The sequence below is a fragment of the Metopolophium dirhodum genome, chromosome 1 (genome assembly GCF_019925205.1).
Source record: "Metopolophium dirhodum isolate CAU chromosome 1, ASM1992520v1, whole genome shotgun sequence".
NCBI lineage: Eukaryota > Metazoa > Arthropoda > Insecta > Hemiptera > Aphididae > Metopolophium > Metopolophium dirhodum.
Genome location: NC_083560.1, coordinates 92,497,551 through 92,519,790, shown reverse-complemented (window position 1 = coordinate 92,519,790; position 22,240 = coordinate 92,497,551). Strand labels below are relative to the sequence as shown.

At 29.6% G+C, this 22,240-nt stretch overlaps 3 protein-coding genes across 4 annotated transcripts; all 3 read left to right on the top strand.

Annotated features, from left to right (window-relative positions):
* The first annotated feature begins 283 nt into the window (after positions 1–283).
* On the top strand, positions 284–7,139 carry LOC132934770 (uncharacterized). The gene is made up of 2 exons (XM_061001110.1): positions 284–701; positions 4,230–7,139. The coding sequence occupies exons 1-2, from the start codon at positions 619–621 to the stop codon at positions 5,389–5,391; spliced, it is 1,245 nt and encodes a 414-aa protein (XP_060857093.1). The 5' UTR covers positions 284–618; the 3' UTR covers positions 5,392–7,139.
* A 1,069-nt stretch (positions 7,140–8,208) lies between these two features.
* Positions 8,209–22,188, top strand: LOC132934768 (uncharacterized protein C05D11.1-like). Of its 2 annotated transcripts, none has more exons than XM_061001106.1 (19): positions 8,209–9,350; positions 10,799–11,135; positions 11,985–12,125; positions 12,209–12,309; positions 12,369–12,578; positions 12,733–12,855; positions 12,949–13,094; positions 13,166–13,265; positions 13,702–13,977; positions 14,068–14,322; positions 14,413–14,586; positions 14,648–14,884; positions 14,987–15,167; positions 15,595–15,847; positions 15,934–16,120; positions 16,211–16,354; positions 17,167–17,327; positions 17,391–17,543; positions 21,914–22,188. In XM_061001106.1, the coding sequence occupies exons 2-19, from the start codon at positions 10,940–10,942 to the stop codon at positions 21,975–21,977; spliced, it is 3,102 nt and encodes a 1,033-aa protein (XP_060857089.1). In that variant the 5' UTR covers positions 8,209–9,350; positions 10,799–10,939; the 3' UTR covers positions 21,978–22,188. The 2 variants fall into 2 exon arrangements, with proteins under 2 accessions (XP_060857089.1, XP_060857088.1); XM_061001105.1 differs by lacking the exon at positions 8,209–9,350 and adding an exon at positions 9,578–10,731.
* On the top strand, positions 17,595–18,748 carry LOC132934771 (uncharacterized). Its single transcript, XM_061001111.1, has one exon. It carries the CDS (start codon positions 18,051–18,053, stop codon positions 18,741–18,743), a length of 693 nt encoding a protein of 230 aa, XP_060857094.1. The 5' UTR covers positions 17,595–18,050; the 3' UTR covers positions 18,744–18,748.
* Positions 22,189–22,240: the final 52 nt, after the last annotated feature.

Genomic DNA, 22,240 nt, shown 5'->3' with positions numbered 1-22,240 from the left:
TATGCCTAATAAATGGTCTACATACACACTATACAATATAAGATTATGTAATATTATAATAATATGTCTATGATTATTGATTGTGCAATTATTGTATGTATTGTGTAACTTGGGGTCTGGGTTAGTGTTGAACACGATTATAAAGAACTACGTATAAGAAAATATTTCTTCATAATCGCGGTGTCAAACCGACTAGTCACTGATATCACGGAATATAAAAAATAATTATCGTGATATGGATACATACATAACATTATTATAATACACGTAGATAGGTGTATATTCTAGAGTGTAAGTTAAATTAGTACGTAGTTGTACTCATGACAGAATAAATCTATTTTGTCATGGTCGTACTCACGGTTATAAAGAATTATAATCGTGTTTGTATAATGATCTAAGGTTGTACCAGACTGTAAAAGATGAACCTATTTCTCCATGAATTTTTACTTACAACAAAAATGTACGATCGCTGGCATAAAAACTGATAAGGTTAATCGGCAGTCGCATTGTTCTGACATTCTACAACTCGCAACAACTGTTGACGGGTGTACTAGTGTGAGTTCTTTCATATTATAAGTGATCCAGAGTGACGACATTGTTGTTTGACGAAAATTCAAAATGGACGATTCAAGTTGTCTAGCATGGAGTGACGTGGATACAGTGGAAACCATTTCTCTTGCATCTTTGGATATAAATTCTTGGTAAATAGTTTTCATAAATAAGCTTTTAATACAAATATGCTTAGCTCTGTTATATTGTTAATTTAGTTATATTTGTTATAATATTTGTATTTTAAGGCTCTGTTAAATGTGGCATAGTACCTATAAAGATTTTGGTGTCCATATAAAGTGAGTCAAAATACATTCACGCTCAGACCAAGCCATGCTAACCTAACCTACCTTTCCGATTGCATAAAATGTCCGTTACTTAGGCCTACCCAGCCCCATATTGAACCAGCAAGTATCTAAAAAAAAATTTGGAGGCCATATTAAGATTTGGTCGTTATTATTTTTGGAAAATAATATAATATTAATCCAAATTTATGGTTAACAACAATGAATGCATCAGTTGAATACTTCTATATTGGGCTTTCCATTCCCAAGAATCCATAATTAATGTGACACACTACTGTCGTCCGTCAATGTATACTGTATAATAATATTTAGTTGTGTGTATGGTGTGTACAAGAGTGAGATAAAAACAACTTTTTTTAAAACTTAAATATATAATTAACCTTTTGAAAAATTGTTTTTCTTAGCCAATATTAGAGATATTTCTTTAAATTCCAATTGAAAAGGACTTACATAAAAATAATAATAAAGATGTTATTGATTTAATTTGTAATAAAACCCAAAATTTAATAAAGTTGTTGAAATTGTAATGAAAAAAAATAAATATTATATTGAAATGTATTAATATTAAACTAGTATTAACCCTTTGAGGAGCATGGTTGTATATATATGTTTTTACCGCGAATTCCTTTTAATTTCTTTGTTTATGTTTCATTACTGTAAAATACCATATATAAAATATGTGAAGTTTAATTTCTATCAATCGATTTATTTTCATTTATCAATCCTATTTAAATAGGACATACATATATGTCTACGCTCATAATTTTTTTTCCAATTTTTCATTCTTAAGATGCTCCCTGAATTGCTTTTACGTATACCAAAGCATTAAAATTTTAAACATCGCTTACAACAAATTACGTTATTAAGATAAAAATAAAACTATTCTAACGTTTGATTATAATTATAATAGTATTATAATATAATATTATAATTCTAATTTCAAGTTATAAAGCTTAATTATAAATGTTGACCCATTGCCCATAATTATATTATTTACTGCCAGAATACTTATTATTTTTCAACTGTATTGGTAAATAATTTATTAATTATCCCCATTGGGTAAGATAAATTATCAATTATCACTATTTCAAAACCTAATATGAACCATAATTTTGTAGTATAAGTGTATACTAAATTAATCTGAAGTGTTTTGTTCTATAACATTCTAACTATACTTCTTTCCAAATAAGAATGCACCAGTTTTGCACACTTTTTTCCCCTTTCCACCCTTCCAAGAAGTATAATATTGATTATTATTTAGCTAAAAGCTTTTATTTTAAAATAATAATATACTGTCAAATTTTTAACTTATTAAGTTATAAAAAATTGGTTAAAATGGTTATACTAAGGTCATGTGTTTATGATGAAATAGGTAAAAATTGTAATACATCTAGCTCTAAACTTATGTTTTGCATTTTTTAATATTTCTATTTGGTAGCTTTTTCGTGCGCCTCTGCTGAAGTATGTATACTAAGTAACTTAATACAGTGTATTAGTCATTGGATAATTTCTAAATGTCCTAAAGGGGATTCGAACCTGGGATTTTCTGTCTTTGTCTAACAGACGCGCGATATTGGATTTTAGACATGTTCTTTGCCAAACATACTTATTGATCTAATGAAATGATATGAATTCTATAAACGAATTTGAATTTAGTGTCAAGTCTACTTGAAATCGATTTTTTGATATAACGCTTTTAGGAATTTTGGGAATAATATCAAAAGTGTGGGAAAGTTGATTTCATGTAGCCCTGACGATAAATTCAAATTCTTATCGCTTCATTAGATTAATGTTAGGCAAAGAACATGTCTAAAATCATTTGTGGCGAGTGTGTTAGACAAGTACAGAAAATAATCTAAAAGATAATTCATAAAATAAATCAGCTTCCTTTGATTGGAGTGTAAATAAAATAAAAAATAACGTACAACATTTTTTGTCTATAAAATGGCCGATAGAAATTAAAAACATCGGTGGGCCAAAAAGTCTCACTTGAACGCTTTGCCTAACATCTGGACTGTGGATTAACCCACATCCATACTAAATGTCTTGCTTTAAATCACCACTTTTAAGAGGATGTCAGCGCACTATTTGTTTTCTCTCTCTGGCCCACGCACAACATAGACAAAACGCATTTACTTAGAATCATTTTTCATTACAAAAAAGATAGAGAATAATATTTTTGAGGGAATGACTTATCCATTTGTCTAAATATTGTCTCAAAACAATTTAAACATAATTTAAATTTACAATATTCTTTTGTTTATTTCGAAAGTCGAATACAAAGTCAAATAACAATAAAATATAAAATGGATATGTCATTCCCTCAAAAATATTATTCTCTATCTTTTTTGTAATGGGTGATTTTACTCTAATATTATATAAAAACATAAAAAAATGATTTTGCGTTAATGAGTTTTGTCCATATTGCGCGTAGGCCAGAGAGAGTAAACAAATAGTGCGCTGACATCCTCTTAAGAAAATGTCACCGCACTCTTTGTTTTCTCTCTCTGACACAACATAGCAATATAGCACATTTGAATTCAGCAGAACTAACCTTGTGTTGAGCTTTACTATTAGAATGAATTGGCCCATTATCAAACTTTAAGTTGAGAACATAATCTATGTTCTTGCGTCAATTTTTTATGATATTTCAATTTTTATGCGAGTTATGAGTATGTAAAATGTTGCAATTAAAAAATGCTCAAATCACTTGAAAATTTAAATGCTGTAAAAAATCCAATTTGAGAACAGATAATGTTTTTAACTAAAAGTTTTTAATATCCAGTTTACTCTAATACTAGGTTAATACATAAGGTTACTTCTGCTGAACGTAAATTTACAATGTTGAGTGTAAGTCAAAGAAAAAATACAGATAGTGTGTTGACATCCTTTCAACAATAATTATGATTTCTTACATTCATGCATATTAATCTTTAAAATTAAACTTTTATGCATAAGCTTCTATTCAAGCGTGATATGGAATCACACTGTGTTCGGCCAAACCTTCGATCTTAATTTTGACTGTCCAAAATGTAGCTAAAACTTTCTACAAATGCTTCCACTCCAACCTTCACAATCCTCTCACCTCTGAATTGTTTGTCAAAATTATTCTAAATGATCCCGAAAGACAGCTGTAATGTAAATAGGTGCCCATAAGTCTCATCAACTAGACCCACCTATCCTATTCACTAACACTTTATGTAAAAATGAAATAGATTGTAAAATATATTTATATTAATAATAAAAAAAGACTTGTGTTTAAATTAGTATAGTTCCCTATTTTACATATTATACATTTTAATTTTTAGAAAAAATATATTAGTGTTAACTGATTATTTATTATTTTTTAACATTTAAAATTGTATTTTGTTGTAGTGTTGATATTCCTAAACAAGTCGATCAAACAGAAGACACTAGTGAAATTTATCTACCACCTGAATTGATGGAAAAAATTGTTGGTTATTTTGATGGCAAGTCTTTGCTTAAATTCAAACAGTTATCAAAGACATGTGATGATATTGCTAATAATGCACTTCGTTATAATAAACTATGGAAAAAATTTTGCCTCGGAGAAATACCAAAGAAATATTTAATTGATTTGTTCACTAAACAATGTGATAAAAATATTCCATTCGAATCGCTCTTGGAAATTCATTATGAAGCAGCTTATCAAAAATGGGTTCAATGGCAAAATCCTGTTTTTAAATTAATCTATATTGGGCAACACAATTTTTTGGGTCTTAATGGAGTAGTTAAAATTGTTTGTCATGAACTTGATGTCATGATTGTTTTTCCAAATTTTATGTATTCATTTACACTTACAAAAAATCAGATCTCTGGAAAATATTATGTTTTAAGTGGTTATTCAAAAAGTTGCAAATCAGATGAACTAGTTGTGTTAAATCCTAGACCTGTCATGAATCAAGAAGGTAGAGATAATGATGTTTTCATCACTTGCCATGAAAGACATTCAAATTTGTGTCCATTGCATAACACAGTTTATGAAGTACATGATGGAAATATGAGAGAACATTATACTGGAAAACTTGTTGATGTGGACATGAACTCTTATACTAATATATGTTGTTGGGTCCGAGAAACATGGTACGAATGGCATTCAAATATTGATTCAAATGTTATCATGGGCCATTTATGCCCACATTTAAGTTTTATCTTGTTTACATCAGTAATTCATGGGTTGATAATTAGCCGGAATCAAATTAATAGCATTTTAATTCATGGCATTTATAAGAATACATGTATAATTGCTCGTTCGTGGTTGAAGAAAAAATATACAGGAACTTCTGCAATATTCATTTATACAAACATTTTGTTTGTTGGAACTCTAAATGGTTTCTTATTGGCATATCGTCTGCACTGTATGGATGATTTAATTAATCTGAAAGACAAAAATATACTGTTAGAAAAAAAATTGGACATGGGCCAAATAAATTTGTTTGATATCATAGATTTTGACGATGTTAAAGCCTTAGTAGTTGCATCGACAAATAGTGTTCTTTGGATTAAAATTGATTAGAGTCTATTATGTGTCTTCATAATTATTTTTAGAGACTGTGTGTTTATTATGAGGAGAAATCGAAGACTTTAATTCTACACTTAAAATCAGAAATGTTCAGTTTCATGACAATTTTTTTTTTATTATTTACTAAATATCTATTTATTATAATTAATTTGAATTAATGAAAAAAAAAATCATATTTAAATATTAGATCTTAGTAGTTCCTTAATTTTTAAATATTTAGTTTGTTTCTCTACAAATATTAATATATTGTAATGCTGTTAACTATAAATTTACTAAAAACTAATGATACAATTTTCTTTAAATAAAGTTTTGATTCAGTGCTGGGCCGTATTGAAGATAAGTATTTAAGATATGTATCAGAAATATAATGGTTTTGTATTGGGATCATTTTTTTGCTTATATCCAATATTTATTAAATTTTTTTAAGTATTTGTAATTATTTTTAAAACATTATACAATTTAATCTTATGCAAAAACATTTATAATTGTTTTTTTTCTGGTATAAAAATATTTCCTTAGATTAATTAACAATTTTGTATAACCATAATATATGGTACATATATACATCCTCATAAGTCATTATGATACAAGCAGCGCTACCTCAAAAACTTAAATATCTTATAAATTCTATATTTCTTATGCTCAACTTGAACAGTATATTGAAATTGTTTACATTTTATATACAGTGAAACCACCTCTGACGTATACCTCTAAATAGCAGATATTTGCTTGGGGACAAACAACAAACTGAACCCTCTGAATAGCGGAACAACATTTCAGTGACCAAGAGTGTTTAAAGAGGCAGAGGTTTCACTGAAATTAATTTTGGCAAATGTATTAATTCTACACACTGTAAAGAAAAGAGTTTTAAAAATAATATTACTTATTTACTTTGATTTTAAAATAAAAATTAAGAAGTTTTTTAATTAGAACTCACTTTTAGATTTAATCAGTAAAATAGGAAAATTAATGAGGCTGGACATTAACAAGTTAATAAGATAAAAGTTAAGTTGATTTTAACTTTTTATCTTAACTAGTTACTTTTGGGTTTCTCTTAATTTAAGTACTAACTTAACTTAATTGTTTTTTTATTAACGTAAAATTAAAGAATTAAATTTTCATTTTAAGATATTAAATTATTTTATTACATTTCAATCAATTTTTTTTCTCGTCAAAAGATATTTCGGGTAATTTTTGGTTAAAATTAAGTATTACCTCATCGAAAATTAAACTACCATAATTATCAATAATTGTTAATCACAAAACCAGTGTCAAAAATAGACTAGTTTTATCATTTTCAAAGACTACTATTAGTCAAAAAATAAACCTGTAGTACTCATGGGTAATACTATGAAACATGTTTGATAGAACTTTTTAGGTGTACTTTATTAGAATTATTTAGAAATCGTAATATTATATATAATTACTGCTTGTAACAATTGTTATTATTTTTTTTAGTGATGAAAAACTTCTATGAAATACTATATGTATTAACTGTCTATGTAGTTTTGAATTGGTAAAAAGTAGGCCAGTACTTTTATATTAAAAAAATTTACTTTAACTTTTTCTTATTGACACATCACCTTAACAGAGTTAAAAAAAAAATTGTTATCTTGCACAGCTTTTGAAATTAAACACCACATACTGGTTAAATAGAATTAAATATATTAGTATATATTTTAATTTATTATTTATCTCTTATATATTTATAGGTATTCAAATATACATTTTAAGGGTCATCACATCCATCGATATTTTATGATAAGAAGTCTTCCATTTCCTCATGAAACTCGATTACGTTTTTTACTTGTAACACATCTAAAAATAAAATGTAATGCTAAGTTTATACATAATTGATAATATTTGTTAACAAAATAATACAGTGCAAGTAAACTAATAAAAAAGTAACTAATATTTAGTTGGTGAAAAAAAGTCAAATGAATAAATAAAAATAATGTCAACTGTTGACTATACAATAAAGTTTTTTTTTAAATTTTTATAAATTATTAATTACAGGATATCCAAAATGTATTATAATTGTAGTGCATGATATTGGAAACATTTTTTAAAGGTTTGGTCTAATTGAATTGTAAATGTAACTATTTCTTTTTTATTACTATTTATTGAAGACAAAACACCAACAACAATTATTAGCTTTTGAAATGTAAAGAACATTTACATGAAGAAGGTTTATAATATAATATTTTACATTATGAAGAAAAGAAAAATGAAATGAGGAAGGACAATATTTAAAAAAAAATTAAAAATGATATTGCTTCCTGGAGAGTTTCAAGATTGACCCCGATGTCTGTATACATTTGGCTGGATTTACATTTACCATCCATTGATTGCATAATGTAATAACATGCTTACACTTGAAAATAATTTTACTGCCTGTACTTTGGTAAATACTTGATACACATTGAATAAAATAAAATAAAAACCAATAAATAATTACTAAACATTTTCTTTGGAAAATTATCTATTTTCAGTTACATTTGAAACATAAAACATGTTCAATAAAACAAATATTAATTAAAAACAATAAATAATTACATGATAATTGCACTGATTTTCTTTGGTAAATGATTTAAATTCAGTCTCATTAGTCATTTGAAACAATTAATACTATACATAATTTAATTTAATTTAATTTAAAAAAACAATTAATAGGTACATACCTATATTTAATTTAATTTAAAAAAAAATATTAAGTAATTAATAGCATAGCTTTTCCTTGGTAAATTATTAAAATTCAATCGCATTTGAAATATTAAAACATATTTAATAAAATAAAGAAACATTAAATAATGCGAACCTTTTCTTAGGGAAATGATTTGAATTCAGTTACATTTTATACAATTATACAAATTAAACTATTTCCCATTTAATTACAACAAAGTTATTTAACATTATTTTTTCTATTTAAATTAAAAACATGTTATTTCCGACTACAAAATATTTACTACAACTCAAAAAAAGTGGTTAAGTGGATGTCGCTGTGATGTACAGTAGGTTGCAAGTGGGTCACTGTAATGGGTAGTGTTAAATTTGAATTCATTGATATAAAAATCAATGCATAAGAAAAACGATTCTGTCAACCCATAATATCATTAAGTAGGTGTATTTTATGATATTATTGTGATTAAATTAATTTATTTTAATATTAGGCATTAGTATATCTAAACAACAGTAGATTAAATTCATATTTGTCAAAATATCTACATTTGTAAGTAAATGTCATTGTGACAATATATTAGGAGCCTTGAATTTAATTTCCAACCTTTTTTACCCAACAAATAAATGTTAATTAACATTTATGGAAAAAAAAAACAAAAAAATCAAAACTTGAAAATGTTCATAAACTGCTTAGAAATCGCCCAACATTGAATATTCCTCTAAAGATCCTCCCCACCTGACTACCTTTTTTATACCTAATTAATGGTACATACACTACCTAACCTCAGGATCGTACTCAAAGGGTGTGGGGGGGTCAGGGTCTGGGCCCCCTATTGACTAACAAAATTTAAAATTCCTAAGGTGCAAATCACTTATTGTATACTTTTTACATGTCAAAAAATTTGGACCCCTCCCCCCTATCTAATGTGTATTTGTTATTTACTTATACATATTATCATAAAAACACTCTTAACAGCCTAATTATGATGAAATGGCTCCAATAAGATAACATAAACAAATTGTCCCGGATCTAGAGTTGGCGAAACTACCAACTTTAAATAACTCCCAATAAAATGATCTTCGATACGTTCCTGACCGTTGCATTTAGTATGAGGAATAATTGTTTTCCACAATATAATTTTAAAAAAAAATTGACGTTTGCTCAACAAAAATGGCGCAGTACCCTGTGTAAAATACGTGTACCGCCTGGCCTACATCAGACACATACATACATACACATCATTTATGTAACGTGCCGCTGTCACAAGTTGAATGTAAGAAGGTGTTTTTAAAATAACTCGCAAATGATAATATAATTTGTATGTTTTATTATTTAAATATAATTAATTATGTATTATTCCAAGCCCAAATTAATTAAACTGAAAGCTAGCGAGTTGTGATTTAATTAGTGACTGTTCTGAAGTTGGTCTGCTGCTCGTCTGATGAACGCTTGTCCATCAGCTCTCCTCGTTGGGTTAGTCCCTGTCACTGAAGACTGAACTAAATACATGGAATGCGTATTATGCATAATTCTCATATATGTAAAATAAGACCATACAGGAGCCGCCATATGCATTCCGATTTGATTTTAAACATTAATATTATGATAACTATAACAATTTTCATAGATAACATAACATTTTACCATGTTTTCCCTTGACTCGGAATGCATATGGCGACTTCCTACGAGGTTCATATTTTGAACAATGCACGCGTTCCATGTATTTAGTTCAGTGGTCCCTGTCCCCACTTGATTCTGCACAACCGTACACGGTCGTCCTGCGGTTAGGCCTAGCGTTGGATTGTCACACGCCGGATGTCTAACATAATATATTTATTGTTATTGTGCATTTGTGGTGTTATTCCATATAACCACACAAGATTTATACGGACATATTAGAGTTATTTAAATACGTAATCATATATACATTGACGCACGCCGCCCATGATCACTCGCTCGATATTATTATCTATATGCGTTGTATATAGATGTTATTACTACACACGCATCGTATACGCTATTACGCTATTACTATAATATTATTAATGTTACGCGGCGCGTATTATATATGATTACGTATACACTATGACATTACTTAAATAAGTGTTTATGTAGGTAATTAAATAGGTATATAGTCACAGCTCGCTACATTTACATCAAAGTATACCTTATGATGTATTCACACTTTTAAAGTGATATTAATTGATAGGTGTATTATATTCTCGAGTGGATTATATTATTACGATATAATTTAATTACAGCCATTCGGAGATCGGACGACGGCAATATTGGCAATCTTGAATCTTTCGCATCGAAACTCGAAAGGATTTTATTACGCATTATTATAATTTACGCGGGTTGCAGAGTACGCCGGTGTGTGTGTGGAGGCGACGCTCGATGGCGTCAGTCCGATGGCAGGAATGTGGAAGGGCGGTAGCGTCTGAACCTTATCTCATCCGACGTCGCGTGATCGTGCCTCCACCACAATAATATTTTACTAACCGTATTTGACCGTTTAACTCGTGTCGCATTGTCTATGGACGTGTGTGTGTGTGTGTGTGTGGGTGTGTCTGTGTGTGTGTATTCTACGTTGTTTGTTGTTCAGTGTTCTTAACACCCGGCATTCGCGAATAATATTACAGTACTTCTCCGTGGTTCGTTATTGTAGCTATTTTGTGTTATAGTGGTAACTGTAGTTTCATTCGAGTTTCTCCTTTCCAGCCGCCGATTATTATTATTATTAAAAATTGACTATCAACCAAACCGTTTGCACGGCACACACCACCTGTTCTGCCGCACCGACGATCTCCGTTTTTCCGTTTAGCGCAAGTACGTTGTCGTGGTTGTCAGACCGGATTACTTATGAACGACAAACGCGGTGGAATGGCTCCCGTAGACGTGACGCTCAGCGAGAAGCACTCTGACCGTTTTCAGCTGGTCAGTTATTCGAAACTCGAGTCTGCCATACCGGTGTACAAGTATAAATGTCTGCGTACTGGTATCACCGTGGTGTTTGGTGACATAGATGGCCCGCTGGTCCAAGGATACTTCACTCTGGGTAATATATTGTTCGTTTTTTTTTGTTTTGTTTTTTTCTGTTTACAAATGTTGTAACGATCAACAACTGTGTTGTGAACGGTGTGTGTGGGTAACCGCTCGAGATCATTACGCCCATGCTATGGCCACAGGCTAGATTGTCGTCATTTTATTTTGCATTGTTGAGTTTTGCACTCTTTATTGAAAATCGTAACATTTTTATTCGTTGACAGTTTTATTAACATTCTGAAATCAGAAGTGGTGAAAATTCTGAAATGCTTTATTACTGGTTTGTGCTATCAGTTTAAGCACCAAAATCCTGGCTGAGTGAACCCGCTCAATTGAAACCTGAACCTGTCGCATCAATTGCCATTAAAAACTAGTGAAAAGTTGTTCTTCTGATTGTTTATTCTCCAATAGGTGACTATAATCTCAACAAATCAACATTCCACTATGTTTTACATTAAACATTTAGGCATAATAGTTTTAAAAAAAAAAATAAATCTTCAAATAGGTATCTTCTGATAAGTAAAAATTATTTGCTAGGCAAAGGTTAAGAAGCATTGTTCTGAATTTAATGTTCACAGTTATCTTCTAGAAGTAAATAACTGGATTACTGACTATTATTTTTGTTTATAATTACTCATTTATGAATGTGTAACGAATATAAATGGGTTAAATTATGTTGAAAATACATATAATATGTAGGTACTCACCTACAATTTGTACCTATTATTTCTATTATTTATGACAACCTTTTTATGTTATATATACATTTTTTTTTTAGTAAATTATTTGCATTGTTTTTATTTATAATTAAATATAGTAATTAATAAACTATTTGTACTATTTTCTAAATATTTATTTATAGCTACTGAAGCTCATGATGGTGATGGCATTCCACATACACTAGAACACTTAATATTTCTAGGATCTGAAGATTATCCTTTTAAAGGAGTTCTAGATTTATTAGCTAATCGTTGCCTTGCATCTGGTACAAATGCTTGGACAGGTAAAAATAATCTTTTCCTTTTATACTAATAGACTAAGATAGGTAGAAATCAATTATTATTTTACAACAATATTTTTTTTTAGATGTTGATCATACTTGCTATACAATTAGCACAGCTGGTAGTGAAGGTTTCCTATCACTTCTTCCAGTCTACCTTGACCATATATTATATCCTACAATAAAAGTATATTTGTTCAACAATTATTTACATATTACAAGCTATTAATTTAATATATTATTTAGGATTGTGGGTTTATTACCGAAGTCCACCATATAACATATGAAGCAGAGGATGCTGGTGTTGTGTACTGTGAAATGCAAGGCAGGGAAAATACTGGAGAAAGTATTGTATCAAGAACTATGTTGGAAAACTTGTACCCAGGTAAATGTGGTTATAAATCTGAAACTGGAGGTATTATGAAAAACTTGAGGGATTCAACTACAAATAAAAAGGTAATAATAGTATTTAAAGAATTTATTGTTTTTAATTGTTCTTGTATAACACCTACTATAATAGTTGGTGTTTTGTTATATAAAATATAAGTTTTTAAATAGAAATTTTGTAGATTTAAGCTATTGAATAATTTATTTTCATTATTTGTTATAGATTCGTCAATATCATCATGCATTTTATCGTCCTGAAAATTTATTACTCCTTATAAGTGGAAAGATAGATCATTCTTCTGTGTTTGATGTTTTAGAGCCATTCATTCAAAAGATTTTATCAAAGGTAAAATATTGTTACTTACATTATTGATTTGAATGATACCAACTAAACTATTATTATTGTAAATATGTAAAATATAATTTAATGATGTTGCAGGGAAATCGAGGAGATTATGTCAGACCTTGGCAAAGTCCAGTAGATCCATTAACTATATCTTCAAATAATTCCGTTCTTTTTCCTTCTGATGAAGAAACCAATGGGATAATATGTGTTGGCTTTAGAGGCCCAAATTGTTTAAAAGAGTAAATAAATATGTTATTTAATGAGGTAATATGATGTATTGATGTATATTAATGTTATTTTTCTATTTTAGTTATACTGCATGTCAATTATTGTTGAAATACTTGACGGATACTCCAATCAGTCCTTTACCTAAAGAAATGGTTGAAATTGAAGATCCTTTCTGTACTGAAGTAAGAAATATAAAACTATATAGAATATTTTGTTCAACAGCTAATAATATTGTTATCACTGATATTGCTTGTAAATAATCTTTAATATGAGATCATCTCTGAAAGAAGTTCTGTTGAATAATACCAAAAATGTAACTTAGTACCTATTAGATTTGCATGTCTTAGTTACAAATAATTAAAAATTGCATTTAGTTTAATTCTAATTAAAAATTTAAATTTAATCAATCAATAAAAACACAGTATTAATATATATAACTTATAACTAAATATTTATTTTTTTTTTTTAATTGGTGGATTTAAGATTATACAATATTTTACTATCTAGACTTAAATGTATATGAATGTACTATAAATATTTTTGATAATACCTATATCTATAACTTATTAATTATTATACTATATATTTTTTAATATTGCATATTATATATTTTAACAGGTATCATTTGATATGACTTCACATAATGAACCGTCTATAACCATTAATTTTGAAAATGTTCCCATTGAAAAAATGGATGCTGATATCATACCATCAAAATTGGATGAAATATTTAATAAACATTTGGTCGATGATAGTTATCTCGACTTGGCAAGGTTAAGAACATTTGTTGAGAGAAACAAACTTCATATATTGAGCTTCTTAGATAATTATCCACACGAAAAATTGTCTTCAATAATTATAGAGGATTTTTTGTATGGAAAAACTTCTGTTGATGTGAGTAATATTATTTGTATTTAATGTAAATTGTTCAGAAATTAAAACACACTATGATTCCACATTAATAAATATTATTAATATTTTCAGTTGGAACAGAAATTGAATAAAATTAACATACTAAAACAACTAGAAAATGAAGAAATAACATTTTGGAAAGGAATATTAGAAAAGTATTTAATCAATGATTATAGAGTAATTGTTAGGGGCATACCTTCTATAAAAAAGCAAGAAGAGCTTGCTAACGAAGAAAAAGAAAGAGTTCAAGAACGACAAAAAACATTAGGGGAAGATGGTTTGAAAAAAAAGGCAATCGAGTTATTAAATGCCAAAGTTGAATGTGAGGTAAGAATAAATTGTAAAATATTTAACAAAATTAAATATTTATTTTGATTGTAAAATAATTGTTAATAAAATAATATGCTTGTGTTTCAGACAAAACCACCCAAAGAACTTTTAACATCGCTTAGTATTCCTAATACTGAATGCATACATTTCTATTCATTTAATACATACACAACAAATTCTATTGATCAACACGATTTATTTAAAATAACTAATGCACCCATATACATTGAAGTAGACAATATTAAAAGTAACTTTACCTATGTAAGTATATTTTTATTAAAATTAAACTAAAATGCATTTTTGACTGTTTGTTGTTTTGCAGATGTACACTTTTATTAATACCAAAGATTTACCTATGAACCTTAAAATGTATTTACCAATTATGGTTGATTTGTTAATGAAAAGTACAGTCAATTGTGATGGTATTAAAATTCATTATACTGATATTATTGCTGAATTGGAAAAAGATTTAATGTCGTGGAATGCAGAAATAGGAACGTCATCATCATCTCAGTTTTTATGTGGAACGTTTTCTTCTGTTATTTCATTATTCTTTCAAGTAATTTTTGATTAAATTAAATAAAGTCATTAATAAAATAATGTTTAACTTCTCCCCAGTTAAATAATAAGTTTTTCATTATTGTAAATATTACTTTTTTAGTTGGAACCGAAGAAGTTTCATAAAGGCATCAAGTGGCTGCATAATTTTTTGTTTAATACAGAAATAACAAAAGAAAAATTTTCTATTAATTTAACAAAAATAATAAACGAAGTTTCGAGTTATCGAAGAAATGGCAATCATATGTTAAGGGATATACTACGTAATGTAATCTACAAAAATAGTAAGTTGACATAAACATTTTATATATTTTTTTCTATTATCTAGTAGAAGCATTTTATGCTGAGATCATATTATACTATGGATAGAGCTACTGCATTATAAACGCGTACTATGTGTTAAAGACATCATAATGACGAGACGCAAGGGGACTGATTTCTATTGTGCATGTATGTCAGTACTCGTCGCATAATTATCATATTTATCACTAAACTAGCGGTGATATAAATTGCGCGTGATAACAGTTGTACCAATCATGCGCGTGAATGCGTGATATCAATTTTGCGCATGCGCATTTCACCTATTCACCTTAGTTATGTTCGTTTCAAATATTTAGCCAATAGCAATATTCATAGTATATGATTTAAGATTTTACGATACATACTGTTATATACAATTTTGTTTGATAAATATTTGTTCAATTCGTATAGATAACAACCACTATGCGTGCAGTACACTGAGGCAACATAAATTCTTATCAAATTTACAAAAAAAAATTGAATCTGATGAAGGGTGGTCATCTATTAATGATGATTTGAATAATGTGAAAATGGTTTTAGCCAACCCGGAGTGTATAAAAATGCATTTATCTACTGATTTAGATGTATTGTGTGAAATTCAACCTGATGCATCTTCACTATTGGAACAGCTAATTCCGTCAAACGTTAAACGTTCAGTAAAGTTGTGAGTAATTAAGTAAATAAGCATTATTGTAATAAGCATTGTATACTTTGAAATTGTAATTAAATTGGTATTTACTTTTATTTCAGATTTGAAACTGTTTTTGACTATGAATATATTTTACCCAATGATCAATGTGTTATACGAGCTTGTGCTGTTGGTATGGGTGCTATTGAGTCCAGTTATTTTATACAAGTAACAGATTGTATCAATGACTTTAATCATCCAGATATGGCTGCTTTATTAGTATTTTTACAATATTTTACACAGTTAGAAGTATGTCATATATCATATTATTAAAATTTAAAATTTAATAATTTCTTTCCATTAACTGTTATTTCATGAGGTTTTTTTTTTATTTTGTAGGGACCAATGTGGAAAAATATTCGTGGACTGGGTCATGCATATTCATACAGCATTACTCCAAGACCCAATGAAGGATTACTGTTGCTACATTTTTATCGTTCTGTAAATGTACCTGCTGCATATAAAGAAACTAAAAATATAATGGTATGTTAAATCAGACTATTTTTGAAAAATTAAAATTAGAATCTTTATGAATATCCACGCACCACATTTATCAATAATAATATATTTACATGGTATCTGTTCATTGGTCAGTAATGGTTTGTTTTCTTAAAGTGCCGGCCAGCACATGACCTGTTTTTTGCTCAAAAACATGCCTTACAGGAAAAATTTACACCTCATAAAATAATCCCATTTTGATAATTTTTTTTTTTTAAAGATACTATTCTTACAGTGCAAATTGTACTTGGATTTTCAAAATTCCAATTCTAAACCATATAATACGATTTTGAATATGACCAATTTTCAGAAGCTTTTGTTTTTTTTATTATGTTTGTTTTAAGCAACGAAATTAAAAATCAAAGATAAATGCAAACTGTAAAAAATTATCCTCTTTTTAACGAAAAAAATTAATCAAATCAGACCACTCTACGATGCATGAAAGTTTTTCCTGTAAAGCGTGTCTTGAGCAAAAAATTCCGTTTTTCATTTTTGATCAGCGGTACTGTTGACGTGTGCTGCTTGCGTATTTAGACCGGTACCCGTATACAATCACACACACTAATTTTCATTGACGACTAACACAAATGCCATGGGCAGCAGCAAAGAAATTGTATATTTTCTAAATATTGCCCCTTATTAAAGATTTAAGCAGGCCTCTTAAATATCATAAACAATAGTCAAAGACGATATTTTAAACAACAAATTGTATTGATTTATTACCATTGTTATCATTAAAGTTAAAGTTGATATATTCACATATTTTATTGCATAAATAAGTTTTTTTCCCATTATAGGAGACTCATTTAATCGATGGTGCAGTTTGGGACACAACACTATTTGAATCTGCAAAATGTTCTGTAATCTTTGAAATTGCTGAAAGAGAAAAGTCATTAGGTGACTTAGTAACACAATCTGTATTGTTTCATTTTAGAAATTTGTCGCCCGATTATAATCGGTAATAAATATTTGTAATGATATTGTTAAATTATATTTATTAATAATGTTTACAATTATTTAGAAATCTTATTAAGAAGATATCTGAAGTAACACTCAAGGAACTGCCACAAATTGGGAAAAAGTATGTGATGCCATTGTTTGATCCAAAATGTATAAGAGCAGCAATGGTCTGCCCACCATCTAAATTAGATGATGTAGCTAGTGAATTCAAAAAGTAAGTTCAATCACATTCTCAATTATAACTTTTTGTACATTCAAGTATAATATATTAATTATGTTCTCACAATGTAATGAATCATTTATTGATATACATTTTTTTCTTTTTGGTAACTTTATATATAATAATTTCATTTCTAATTTTAATGAAGTTTCATTATAATAATTGTTGAGTTTTCTGATTGTTACTTGTGTTAGTGTTAAGTTCATTTAAGTTAAATCTATTTAAGAATGTAATTTTAATATTTTAAATGTTTTTCAATTAATTTATTCTTTTATTCAATTTATTAATCAAAAGTGCTATATAATTGTGATAAGATAATAGTCTTACTAAAACTAACCTATAAAGTTAATCATATATACTCTTATCTAATATACTGTAGCTCTGTACTTCCACATATTATAACATGTGTACACTAATAATTATGTTTATTAAAGCCTACTTTACTAAGGTTCTCTCATTTAATTATTATACAACAATTTAATAAACATAATTATTCTTTCAATGGAAAAGTTACTGCGCCCTGATCGTTTCGAGACTGATCCTAATTCCCCAACATCAGCAAAAGAATGGGCTCACTGGATCACAACATTCAATAATTTTGTCGAAGTAGTAAAAGTAAAGGAGGAAGACAAACTCAAGGTACTCACTAACTTTTTAGCACACTCAGTATATGACAGTGTCAGCGAATGTACAACGTACGGAGCAGCTATCAAAATATTGACTGATATCTACATCAAACAAAAAAATGAGATCTCTGCTCGGCACTTGTTAGCCACAAGAAAACAGCAAATGAATGAATCTATTGATCAATATATTGGATTTTTAAAAATCTTATCTAAGGAATGTGCTTTTAAATCCGTTTCGGCCATCGAATACAGAGATGAATATATTCGAGATTCTTTTATCAATGGTCTTTTGTCTAATAATATTCGTCAACGCTTATTGGAGAACAACACATTGAAATTAGAGGAAGCTGTAACTCGGTCTCGGGCATTGGAAATGGCTCAAAAGCAATCTGAAGTGTATAGCATGCCTCTGACTCAAGGATCTGTGAACGCTCTAACTGAGGGTACTACTTCAATCATCAAACCTGATAACAATCAACCAACAGTATCAGCGATACAACAAAAATGTTACTTTTGTGGCTATGACAAACATCCTCAGCTCTTGCCCAGCCAGAGATGCTGTATGTAAAAAATGTGACAAGAAGGGACACTTTTTGAAGGTATGTAGATCAAAAACAAAATCCGATAGCGCATTTGTGTCCATGGCTACTCTAGCTTGTGTAACTGCAACTGTACCAGGTCTCTTGTCTAAAGCTATTATTAGAGTAAAAGTAAACAACATTGATGCAAATACTCTTATTGATACTGGTAGCTCTAATAGTTTTATTAATGAAGAATTTGTCCTAATTCACAAAATAAAATCATATCCAGAAAACGGACAGGTACTTCTGGCAAAGACTACCTATTCATCAAACCTAAAAGGTTATGTTCTTGTTGACTTACTGTTACTTCGGGGGACCAAAACCACCATTATCAATTTGTAATGTGACTTTTGTAAATATAGAGCCACCTCGACTCTTCAATAATGTTGTTAAAGACTGTAAGCCAGTAGCAGTTAAGTCACGTCGCTATTCGGATGAAGATGCTAAATTTATAAGGGAGGAGGTCACTAAATTATTGTACAATAATATAATTGAAGAAAGTACTTCGCCCTGGCGAGCTCAGGTTTTAATCACTAAAAGTGAAAATCATAAAAGGCGCATGGTTATAGATTACTCACAGACAATAAACAAATTCACTCTAATGGACGCTTTTCCCTTACCCAATATCGATGAACTAGTCTCTAAGGTCACGCAGCATACCATCTACAGTACCATAGACCTGCGCAGTGCTTACCACCAGATCCCCATACACGAAGATGAACGTCAATATACGGCATTTGAAGCAGGAGGTCGATTGTACCAATTCAGAAAAATTCCATTTGGTGTAACTAATGGAGTGGCCTATTTTCAGAGAGTAATAGATACTATAATATCCCAAGAAAATCTTGATGGAGTCTATGCGTACCTCGATGACATAACTATTTGTGGAAATAATCAAACCGAACATGATTTAAACTTAAACAAGTTTCTTACTATAATAAAGAAATATGGACTCATATTGAATGAGGACAAATGTCAGTTCTCGAAGTGTGAAATCTCACTACTTGGTCACCACATTAGTAACAAGCGTATAAGTCCAGACCCTGAAAGATTAAAACCACTGTTGAATCTACCACAACCTAAGGATGCCTCATCATTGAAACGAATACTAGGTATGTTCTCCCATTACTCTAAATGGATTCAAGGTTTCTCTGACAAAATCCGCAGTTTGGTAGACTGCAAATCATTCCCTATGTCACCTGTAGCAGCAGCTGATTTTGAACGCATAAAACAGGATATTGCTAAATCAGTGGTAAATTTAATTAATAGTGAAGAACTGCTGGTAGTGGAGAGTGATGCATCTGATTTTGCTCTAGCCGCGACTCTAAGTCAGAGTGGTCGGCCTGTGGCATTTTTCTCTAGGAGTCTCACTGAAGGTGAAAAAAGACACCCATCGGTAGAGAAGGAAGCATATGCAATCGTAGAGGCTGTGAGAAAGTGGAGGCATTTTCTTATTGGAAGACATTTCAAGCTAATAACAGATCAGGAAGCGGTCTCGTTTATGTTCAATCTAAAACATTCCAGCAAGATAAAAAGTGACAAGATAACAAGATGGCGACTTGAGCTCTCATCTTTCAGTTACGACATAGTATACCGCCCCGGTAAGGAAAATACAGTAGCGGATGCTTTCTCAAGAGTCTGTGCAAACATTAATAACCCAAGTAAGCTTTTTGACCTTCACAAAGCATTATGTCACCCTGGTATGACTAGAATGTACCATTGGACTAGAAGTAAGAATCTACCATTTACTCTTGATGATATTAAAAGGGTAACCACAACTTGTCCTATATGCGCTGAAGTTAAACCCAAATTCTTTAAACAGGAGGGAAACCATCTTATCAAAGCTACTTCGCCTTTTGAACGGTTGAATATAGATTTTAAAGGCCCACTACCCTCTAATACAAACAATCATTATATCCTTACAATAGTAGATGAATATTCGCGCTTCCCATTTGCAGTTCCATGCCGGGACATTAGTTCAACTACTGTAATAAATAGTTTGTGGCAGTTATTCTCCATATTTGGTATGCCGGCTTACTTCATTCTGATCGTGGTTCATCTTTTATGTCACAAGAACTCACAACTTTTTTGCACAACCGTGGAATAGCCACCAGCCGTACGACACCTTACAATCCGGAGGGAAACGGACAAGCAGAACGATATAATGGGATTATTTGGAAAGCCGTCCAATTGGCCCAGCAAACACAAAGACTTAAAATAACTCAGTGGGAAGAAGTGCTAACAGATGCCCTACATTCTATAAGATCTCTGCTTTGTACAGCTATAAACTGTACCCCACATGAACGCTTCTTCCATTATCCTCGTCGTTCTTCAAATGGGAAAACTCTCCCTTCATGGCTTAACTACCCTGGTCCAGTACTCATCAGAAAACATGTAAAATCATCAAAGTACGATCCACTGGTGGAAGAAGCTGAATTGATAGAGGCTAATCCCGACTCGGTTAGGTTAGGTTAGGTTCCCGAGTATGCTTTGGTGCGTTATAACAATGGACATGAATCTACGGTGTCTCTGAAAGACCTGGCACCTTCAGGGGATAGAAGTCTGTTGGGAGAAAAGAGAGACAGAGAACATAGTATTAAACCAACAAGCTTGGAAGCTCATGCATACGATTGTGGTCAAGAGAATAAAGATATTGTTATTGAAGAACCTACCCAGATGAATGAGGGGCTAAACAAGACATTAAGTGATGTTGAAGAACCTAGAAGGTCTACAAGAACCAAAAATAAACCAAAGTATTTAGAAGATTATAAAACTAATTAATTAATTATTTATTTGTATGTAACTATTTATTTTATTGTTATTTGTTACCTAATAGTTAATTATTATTTGTAGGGGAGAATGTGATAAGATAATAGTCTTACTAAAACTAACCTATAAAGTTAATCATATATACTCTTATCTAATATACTGTAGCTCTGTACTTCCACATATTATAACATGTGTACACTAATAATAATGTTTATTAAAGCCTACTTTACTAAGGTTCTCTCATTTAATTATTATACAACAATAATGTATTAAAACAATTTTAATTTCAATGTAATCCTATTTACAGGAATAATGACATTTTTTATTATTATACTTAGAAAGCCTAAACATTACAATTAAATAAATATATATTTTTATTTCATTTCAGAATGGATATTGACATGACCATATACAAATCATTGGATGACAGTCTTCTCAATGATGCTGATTAGATCTTCTAATTACTTTGATGCTGTTTATATTATTTCAATTTCATATTTTATTTTTTTCATAATAGCTGTTTTATTTTTAACTGACTCATAAGCCATCATTTCTTTATTCATGCCATTATATTTTTATGAGTTTATAATATTTTGAATAATATCATATTATAACCATTCAATTATTTGAATGTTAATAAAATACAGTCATACTATCCAAAAATTTTGTTATTACCTAACCTGAATCTAAAATACTACATTAATATTTAATGTTA

Coding starts and splice junctions, on each gene's coding strand:
- LOC132934770 (XM_061001110.1), top strand. CDS start 619: ATGGACGATTCAAGTTGTCTAGCATGGAGTGACGTGGATACAGTGGAA. Junction 702..4,229: donor TCTTTGGATATAAATTCTTG/GTAAATAGTTTT, acceptor ATTTTGTTGTAG/TGTTGATATTCCTAAACAAG.
- LOC132934768 (XM_061001106.1), top strand. CDS start 10,940: ATGAACGACAAACGCGGTGGAATGGCTCCCGTAGACGTGACGCTCAGC. Junction 12,310..12,368: donor TATTATATCCTACAATAAAA/GTATATTTGTTC, acceptor TATATTATTTAG/GATTGTGGGTTTATTACCGA. Junction 14,323..14,412: donor ATGCCAAAGTTGAATGTGAG/GTAAGAATAAAT, acceptor CTTGTGTTTCAG/ACAAAACCACCCAAAGAACT.
- LOC132934771 (XM_061001111.1), top strand. CDS start 18,051: ATGGAAAAGTTACTGCGCCCTGATCGTTTCGAGACTGATCCTAATTCC.